The 9,808-nt window shown below is 46.3% G+C and overlaps 1 protein-coding gene across 1 annotated transcript; it reads right to left on the reverse strand.

Moving 5' to 3' along the window:
• Positions 1,294 to 1,819, reverse strand: LOC8066315. The gene is made up of 2 exons (XM_002443267.2): positions 1,650 to 1,819; positions 1,294 to 1,546 (listed from the first exon to the last, which is right to left on the reverse strand). The coding sequence occupies exons 1-2, from the start codon at positions 1,735 to 1,737 to the stop codon at positions 1,383 to 1,385; spliced, it is 252 nt and encodes an 83-aa protein (XP_002443312.1). The 5' UTR covers positions 1,738 to 1,819; the 3' UTR covers positions 1,294 to 1,382.

The raw sequence follows: 9,808 nt of genomic DNA on the forward strand, positions 1-9,808 counted from the left end.
GAAAGGAAGCTACCGTTCCCTCCACTCCACCTCAGTTGAATGACGACACCTCTGCCGCCCCATTCACCATCCTCCTCTTTGCCTCCCAACCTGGGTGCAGCATGGAACCCTGTGTCCTCGCTCTTCTAGGACATCGAAGATCACCTCCACTCATCTCCCACTTCACCTTCCCCGCGCTGGATGCCGACGAACCCTACCGCATGGTGCTAGTTCTTCGCAACCAACCAACATCTAGGATCTCGCCTGGAGGGGGCCTCGCCAGAGAGCCATGTAAGGGAGGGTTTCGCAGCCAGAAAAGCATGCCAAGGGAGGGGGATCACGGCAGAGCTGCTGTGCCATTGATGGCAAAGGAAGCAACACGGCGTCGGACATGGACTAGGACAGCGTGATTTGGTTCCATGTGTAGGCGGGGAGAGGAACCACACCAACTGTCATTAATTTGAGGGCAGCCAACAGACACACAAATGGGGGTCGAGGGGAGATTTGAGGGTGGAGGCTCATTTTTTAGGGCTTTAATTCTGCTCTGCTGGAGCTCATTTTTTGTATGAATTTATAAGAAACTATGGTTGTTAGAAATTTTTATAATTTCAGACTCTAAAAAAACCTACATTTCCATCTGGTCGGCCATTGTAATTTTGGTATTAATCATGTGAAAAATTAAGATCCTTCCAAAATGCTAAATTTCGAACATGAATCTAAAACACATATCATCTTTATCCATGTTCAAAATTATTTTTGGATGTTACTAATTGTTGAGGCTAGCCTCTTGAGATGTCCAACTTTGTTAATTAATTGTTAGAGGCGGATTCTTAGAATGACCACCTTTACTAATAGTAATTTTCAGAGGCAGAAATTCTAAGATGCCCGTCTCTATTAATTAATTTACAGATGTTGACAACTGTGCCTCAGTTAATCAATTACACTGCTGCCTTAGAATATCTGCCTCTATAAATGGTTAACAGAGGCGGACATTTGGCTGGAGGTCACCTGACCATCTACAGATGCGGTCTTGAGATGTACCTACATATGTCAATTAGAAACATTGTCTCTTAACTTCATTTTTGTGTTGTTGGAGTTGCTTTTATTTTTTCAAGATCAATTTTAATAAGGGTGGATTATTCTGTCCGAACATAAAACATGGGAAAATTAGGTTTTGTGTTAAGGGGAAATCCTAAAATTTGTTTTTACCTTATGGATAATTCACCTCCCTCTAATTGCTTATTTTAGAGTGAATTGATCCAACATATTATAACTTAAATGTTCCATCTCAGAATGTCTCCATTATAAGCTGAATCTTAGTAGTATTTCATTTATAGTCAGGGGCCAATGATACAGCTAGCTTTATTGAATTCTCATAAAATGCATAGATGCATTCCATTGCATCAATGTTTGCAGCAGCAATCGTTCCCACGGCAGTAAGCACCTCTGTCGTTGCCCACAAAGCCTCTGTGTATGCAACCCAGGTGGCACCTCGAAACTGAACACTTTCGGTCCTCGTAGCATGTCTCATCGGATGGCGGTGGCGGTCTCTTTTTGCAGCCGATGCCTATAAACATTCAAATATGCAACACAATACAGATCAAGCAAGATTATTTGCAGGTGAACATAACAAAAGTCAATGCAGGATAAGTAAAAGTAGAAGAATTTACAGTTCCCAGCTTGGCACAATGATGGGGAGGTAGAAGACATGATTGCAAGAACCAAGAACACAACAGCTGTCACGTAGACAATCTTCATTTTATTCTACTATCACCCTTCAGTTTTGCAGTGTTAGTATGCAGGGGATGATAAGTTCTACTAACCTTATGTGGTTGTGTGAGTGCAGATATATAGATGGATGGACTGACAAAAGGTGGAAGGATAGATAAATCTCCTATATGTGCCCTACAATAATTATTGGCTTGATTGTGCAATACAAAAGATGGAGGACAGTAATTGCTTGTTATCTATATCTATATCTATATCTATATCTATATCTATATCTATATCTATATCTATATCTATATCTATTTCTATATCTATATTTTGTTATATTCTAGATGTAATTACAATAGTTTGTCCCTTGATATAACATGTACTCTATCTTCATTCTAAATCATTCGCAATTCCTCCAGCCATGCGTGGGGTATGCATCTAGTTATCATAAAAGCAAACACTATACTCTGATGATAAATATATATTATTAATTCATTAGATGATTATTAAAATATTCTATTAATTAATATATTATTGTAAAAATTCACAAGGATTTTTAACGGTAAGATTCAAATGTATGTTATAAATGGTAATAGTGACGTCGAACGTAGTAATGGAACAAACCTAAACAATAAACTAGCTAATTGTATTAAATATTTAGATTACTTCTAAGCACAAAGAAAATAAAAGTGATCTTTTTACTAGCCAGTGTAATATTAGTTGAACGCGATCCTAGTATATCTTTTCAGTATGAAACATTATAGTACACCGAAGGTGTCTAGTATGGAGATAAAACAATATATATCTCTATTCATAAATGACGAAACTATGTAAGAAGATGCGCAATTAAAATAAGCTCCAATTGTATGTGTAAATATAAATATTAAAAAATATCTCAAAGATACTGAACCAATTCTATTAGTTCATTGGCACGCAAATGATGCTTCAAATCCTCTATACAAACCTTGTAACTAGAACTTCTATAAAACGCATCGCAAGGTCACCTATACAATCAAGACAACAACTTATGTGGTAGATGACAGGAAGAAGCCAATCCTATACGATAAACTAAATCCAGCCGGTTAGGTTAGTAAAGATGCTGCACCTGTGAGCCCTTAGTCATAAGACTCGTCACCTATGGAAATCTTCTTTGGTACGAAAACAATTGGCATCTATAACACACCGGAAACCACAAATACACCGGAATACTACTAAACTACACAAACAACAGCTTCACACAACCAATAAACAGTTTGGGAGCATCTCCTTTGTATTTATAGCAAGCGGAAGAATAAAATATATAAATAACTAAAATGCCAAACTAGGACTAATGAACATCCTAACGCAAATGAGTTACTTCAACAAGAATTAAGTTTAACATCTACACTTTAAACAATCACCTTCAAAACCAATGAGCAAACCAAATTATTATTTATTAAAACACAGGGACTCTAAATGAAGAAGTGTGTGACGTGCAGCTAATTCCCTTCCCTTCCAAGCAAGCATCAAGTACCTGGATTGTGTAAATCAAGGGTGAGATGAGATATCTCAGCAAGCAAACTTGGTTTGACAAGCTATTTAAACCACAAGTTGAATTAACATCAATTTATGGTGTTTCCAATTGACATGATATCAAATTAAAATAACAGACTTTCAATTTGGAACATAGCCAGCAATAGAGAGCTTCATAATAATGTGGATAAAATCTCTTCAATAACATACTTCTCATGAATGCATATGAATACAATGCATATGTCTCCTGTCTGCACACCCAACATGGTGTAGAGCTGCATCCCATGATGCGTACCAGTAGGTCAAGACATAACTTCCAATGCCAATGAATGATGCAATGCACTTGTCACGTTGCAATAAAATTAATAAATCACCAATGATACTCCAACTTCAAATTCAGGTTTGTGGGCTAGCCACAAATAACAATAGGAAATAATACCATCACCATGAGTACTTAAATAAGACCATAATTTAACTAAGACTGAATATACCAAGATCATAAATTTTGGATATTAGAGGGATGACATTCTTATAGACAATAAACTATAAGTGATGAAAATAACAAGCCAAAACGGTAGCAAACCACCGCTACATTCACTTGCCTTTGTACCGAAGGAGAACAAAAGCACTAGCGACGTTCCGAAGTGCTACCACCTGATCAACTCAGTACATACACCAACATGCAAGCAAGAGTAAGAACAAATACGCATTAAAGCGCTCCAAACCCGACATTCAAGCCTCTACCGTTTGCGCTACCGATCAAGAAGCAACACCGATTCTTCTCTTTTTCATATACTTCAGAATACTCATCCAAAAATTCTCAAACTTTATCAGCCTATGTAAAGCACAATTATAAACAATACGGGTATTACAAGTTTTTGCATAACAAGCCTTCAAGATGGGGTAAATAATCATGGAACATCAAATTTCAAAAATTCTTAACTGAAGATATACTTTTTAAAAATTTACAAACTTTACCAATCTAGAAAGCTTAACAAAAATAGTAGGACTTTTGTTAGTAATCAAAGACCTAATTATTTCATTAACAGGGTCAAAAACTGCTTAGATCCAAAACTGTCTAGATTTTTGTCACTGGAAAACAGTCAGATTAAAAAATCGATATCTCACAAAGTATAACTGCTATGATAGAGTTCTTTGCGTTCAAAGAAAGATATTGAAGTCCTCTACAACTTTGTCCACAGGCCCAAAATTTATTAAAGCTTCTAAAATGCCCTAACATTACGGTGAACAGGGACTGCACAGTCTGACGAGAATTTCAGATCATGAACGAAATTGACTTCGAGAATTTCTACACTAAACCCAATCCAAATAAGCGCTTTAATCCGCAAAACTTGATTATATGAAGGGTATTAATATTTGGCTTCTCACCTAGGGAACCACAGGGAGCACGATGCTGAATCTTCCGGCGTCTACTTCTTCTTCGTCTCTTCACCTTTCCATCATCTCCGATCCAACTCGTCACGATCCTTGCCGCCATAAAGGCCTTGTTACTCCGATCTATGCCAAACATGGCTAAGCCTTCATGGACAGCAAAGGGACATGGTGGATTAATGCGACAGCCAAGATACAAGGTAGAACCTAACCGTATTTCCGCGGGAGGAAGAACGGCCACCACGGATGACCGACGGCGGCGGCGACGGCGGTGGCAAAACCCTAGGCCCTCTCCTCCTCTTCCCTCTTCTCCTTTCTCTCTTTCATGAAATCTGTAGGGAGGATGGTGGCAGTTCGTGACCAGGTTGGGAGGAACAGGGAAAACATAGACTCGCGGCAGAAGGTGTCGGGCACGGTACTGTAGACCATGGTACTGTAGCGGCGGGCTACGGTAATTTTTTTATTTTTTTTACTTTTTTCTTTATCTATTTTTTTTCTCAGGCGTTACAGCATCACTACCATTTGCCACTGCTACCATTAGGGTATGCACCTCGCAATTTTTGCCTAGGGAGGAGCCCCATCTGTCCGGCAAGGTCAATTGTGGCAAGAAGGAGAGGGACCAAGTGTAACACCCAAGCCCGTTAGTAGCCAGTAGTAGTTGTGAAGTTAACCCATGTGGCCCATGTTCGATTGTGATTGGTGTATCAAGTAACACCATGTAAGTTTAGGAGGGTGAAGGTCTGTTTATTGTTGGGAAGGAGCTCTCCGCACTCCCCAGCAGTACGATGAATGGTGAACCTTCTCACTCGGTGCCGTGAGAGGTCTGAGCTCCAACAGGCAAAAGGCTCAACAGTAGGTGAATACAATGAATGCTCTCCGTTATTAATGGCGGTATCTCGCCCCTTATATAGGGCCCGGAAGCCAACCTAGCGACATTTACATAAATGCCCCGTGACGGCGGGGGAATATTCCGGCATATCCCTTCATTGCAGTCTACTGACCCTAATACACCTGCGTAATTTCACATTGCAAACCCTTCGTTCATCCTCTGACTGGGGCCTCAGCAGGTCGGAGGCTTGGATCCTCCGCTCAATTGTGGATCCTCCGACGCTTTGGTGTCGGAGGTTCCGCAGCCCGTCTGGTCGGAGGTGGCTCGACCTGGCCACCCCGGGAGGTCCTCCTCAGCCTGGCTGCGTTCTCCCGCCATCCTCCGACCCGGGAGGGTCGGAGGTTCCAGTCTCTCCTCGCTCGTGGACCTCCGCCGGTGTCTCAGTCCCTGCACACACACTGCACGACCAGACGAGTCGTCAACATTAGCGTTTCCCGTCGGAGGATATCCTCCGACGTTCCAGGCGTCGGAGGTTCCTCAGGTGAAGGATAACCTCCGGCGCTACCAGGGGGAAGGATGCAGCATCTCCCCAACAGTTCCCCCCTTTTTGGGCTAATGGCACTCCTGCGGTCCATGTGCTCAAAAACGTGCTACGCTGCGGAGGTTATGAGCATGGTTGCTGCCTTCCCCCCTGGTGCGCAGGATGTGTTTGTTAGCAAATGTTGGATAACTGTTTCTTTTACTTAGTCATAAATTTTCTTGGTTTCTTTGTTTTGTCGGGACCCTCCGACCATTGACGCTATGTTAGTCTGGTATCCTACGCGCATTAAATTGCGGAGGATCGCGGAGGATGTTTTTTCCGTTGGAGTTAGCCGTTGGCGTTGACGAAGCGCAACGGTCTGGCCGATTCCTCCGCTTATAGCCGTTGGGCGCGGGGAATCGCAACGGCCGCGCGGTCGCAGGCCCCCCCCTATAAAAGGGGACGCTGGGGGAGCTTTGAGCTCTCACCCCTGCTGCTCATTGCCTGCACACCTTCCTTCGCTACGTCCTTCTCTCTGAGCTGCTCGCGTGCGTTTCTGTTTTAGTTCTTAAGTGTTGTCGGAGGTTTTACGGTGGCTCAGCTTCCTTCACCGCGTCCTTCGAGGTCAGATTTTTCTGGTCCTTTGCGCGGTTTTCTTAGCGTGAGGTCTGGAGGTTGGCTGCGGAGGTTTGAGGAGTGGATGCTTGAGGTTGCTGAAGCTCGAGATCTGGAGGAGACGTTGTCTGACGTCGAAGCTTCCGTCGGTGACCTGATCAGTGCGAAGGAGTTTGAGGAGATGGCGGCGATTACTTTTGAGTTCGGGCAGTCGACCGTGAGGGCGGAGGATATCGCTGACATGGTTGAGGCTAGGTTTTTCAAGGAAGGTCGGGCGGAGGCTCCTCCTGCGGATCAGACGGTGCCTGCGCCTGAAGAGGGGTATGCGGTGGTATTCAGGGACTTCTTTACTTGCGGACTTCGGATGCCTCCGTATCATTTCCTTCACGAAGTGATGGAGAGTTTCAACGTGGAGCTGCAGCATTTCAGCCCTAATGGAATACTGACCCTTAGCAAATTTGCCTGGGCGTGCGAATCCTACGGAGCTATGCCCCACATCGACACTTTCTGCTCGTACTTTGAGCTCCAGCGCCAGCCTAAAAAGGTGAAGGATGCCGAAGGTGTGGAGTGCATTGCGCAGTTCGGAAGCTGCGCGTTCATGCCGCGCCGCACAATGCCTGGGCCAAGGTGCGAGATCTCCTACTGCCAAAAAGGGAAGTGGGAGAAGGATTGGATGAGAGCTTGGTTCTACGTGAGGACCCCCGCTGCGTCGAAGACTTTAGATGACGGCAGTGTTGATAAGGTCTATCCTTACGCGTCGCTGATGAAGGAGTTGAAGCCTTTCTCGAAGGTTGATCCTTCACAGGAGATGTCGGAGGAGCGACTTGCTTGTGATAAGGCATTTGCGCTGGCATGCCGATATTCCGGAGGTCGGGATTTGGTTGAGGAGATGGTCGCTGCTGACTACTGGCCACTTGGCCGCAGGACAGATGAGTTCACCATTGAGATGGTGCAAGTTCCCGTTTTTGGTCCTCCGGAGGGGTTGCCGTTTCCCCGGTTCGGCGCGGGTATTCCGGAGGATGAGACCAAGGAGTCCTTCCTTGATCGGGTGGAGGTTTCTGCCCGGAGGATCGTCGGGAAGATCACGGAGAAGGAATTTCTCCAGCGGAGGTCTGCGCTTGGGACGATGCCCCGGTTCAACCGCGTTTTTGAGGAATTGGGGATCGAGTATGAGGATTATGTTATTCCTCCGGATGTTTTGCTTGGGTTGGAGAAGAAGAAGGACTCCTCGAAGGCTGTTGCCTTGGCGGAGTCGAAGAAGAGGAAGGGGGGTGGCGCAGTCAAACAACTTGCGAAGAAGCGGAGGGCGGAGGTTGTGCTAGAGACTCCTGTGGAGTCTTCCTCCGCTCGCTCATCTGGTGCCGAGTCGAACTCGGTGGCTTCTGCGCCTGCGGAGGCAGCTGCTGCCGGTGGAGCTCCTGAAGCTGAGGCTTCGCGTGCGGTCTCCTCCGTGCGCGCGCCTTTCGCGTCTCTTCTTGGGGAAGAGTCTTCCGACGCGGAGGCCCCTGAGGCGAGCCCTGCGCGGGAGGCAATTCCTGCAGCGCCTGAGGGTCCGCGCGTTGCTTCAGCTGGCGGAGGGTCTCCGCCTAAGGAGGTTCAGGTGGAGTCCAGCGACGAAGCTGAGTCCGCCTCCGTTCGGAGGATCAGGAGGGCGGAGGCTCCCCTTCCTCCGGCTGGTGACGGTATTAACTCGTTGTACATGGGTAATGATTTTTTGTTGATTATTTTGTTTTTATACAAGTTTTGATTGACTTGTTTCTCATGTTATTGGTTTATCTTTCAGCGGATGTTTTTGTTGGGCTGGCTACCGCGGAGGAGATGGCTAAAGGCGCCAGCGTTGCGCAGGAGGGGCTTGCCGTTCCTCCGCCGCGTGAGCCTGCGCCTTCTGCGTTGGCCAACAGGCCTTCGCCTGCTGATGTTGTTGGCCCTGGTGAGTTTCCTATTTTTGGTTCAACAGTTTGGTTTGTTTGTGGCATTTTATTTTAAGGTTTGTTTTTGTTATGCGCAGGTGCTTCTGAACCTTCGATCACAGGTTGGACTGATGCCTTGCGCGAGGTTCATTCCTTGGTCGGAGGTTAGTGTTCTGGCCTCCGCCAATGGTTTTTTGTTTCTTACGATGGTTTTTCTTAATTGTTTTCGGTTTACAGATCGTTTTCGTCAGAAGCTTCGCGGCATGGATTTTGACACGCTCCTTCGCGTGCAATATGAGCACCATAGCCTTGTAAGTTTGCGCTTTGTTGCATCTTCCTTCGCGGTTTTTCATTCGGAGGTTTGTTGTAACTATTTGTTTTTGAGCAGGGTCATCACATGGCTGCCGCCTTAGAGGAGCGTTGCTCTCGGGAGGTTATCTGCCGTGATGAGGCAATTGGTGTTCTGAAGAAGGAGAACGAGACCTTGGAGGCTGAGAAGGCTCGTCTGTCGGAGGAGGTTAGGGAGTTTTCCTCCGTCAGGAGGGAGGTTGACTCCCTGAAAAAGGAGAGGGATGACTACAAGGCTGGGTCGGAGGCTCTAAAGAAGGAGAAAGAGGATGCCGAAGCTTCGGTGGCGGTCCTCCGCACAAGTGTTGCTGAGGCGGGGAGAGTTAGGGACGTTGCCCTGCAGCGAGCTGAGAAGGCGGAGGACATTGCTGAACGCCTTCGCAAAGAGCTTGACGCTGAGCGGACGTCTGCAGCTGAGCTGCAGACTCGCATACAGAAGGCGGAGGCGGAGGCTGCAGCTATTGTCGGGCTCTATGCCGACTCGCTCGCGAAGTTTGGGGGAAGCACCTCTGCTCCTCCGCCCGGCGGCGATGTTGGGGCTGCCCTCGCGTGGCTGAAGTCTCATATCCGCATGCTCCCCGACTTTGTCGGAGGTGCTGTTGATTTTGGGGCTTTGGCCGCGGTTAGCTCCTTCGCTAGGCTTTTGCGCCGCGGAGGTTGCTCTCACGCGGAGGGAGTCGCCAAGGAGGATTTTGCCGCGGCGGAGGACGTTGGCGAAGGGACCCCTTCCCTGCGCAAATCTGTCCGGAACTTTATCAGTTCGTTCTGGATTAGGTTTGGGCGGGATGAGGCAAAGAAAATGGCGGAGGATCGTCGAGCTGAGGTTTGTATTATTTGGTTATTTCTTTTTGTACTTTGCTTCGCTGCTTTGCAATGTTAATTAAGATGGGTATTTTGTAGGAGATTGCGAAGAAGAAGGCTAAGGTTGTCAAGGCCGGTCCTTCGCGTCCACCGAGTAAGGCGTGTCCTCCGACCCAGCCTGAAGCG

This window comes from Sorghum bicolor, chromosome 8 (assembly GCF_000003195.3).
Source record: "Sorghum bicolor cultivar BTx623 chromosome 8, Sorghum_bicolor_NCBIv3, whole genome shotgun sequence".
Classification (NCBI taxonomy): Eukaryota; Viridiplantae; Streptophyta; class Magnoliopsida; order Poales; family Poaceae; genus Sorghum; species Sorghum bicolor.

Bases quoted from the DNA above. Each gene is read 5' to 3' on its own strand.
- LOC8066315 (XM_002443267.2), bottom strand. From the start codon at position 1,737: ATGAAGATTGTCTACGTGACAGCTGTTGTGTTCTTGGTTCTTGCAATC. The intron at 1,547-1,649 runs GTAAATTCTTCT...GAATGTTTATAG, and splicing joins ATTGTGCCAAGCTGGGAACT to GCATCGGCTGCAAAAAGAGA.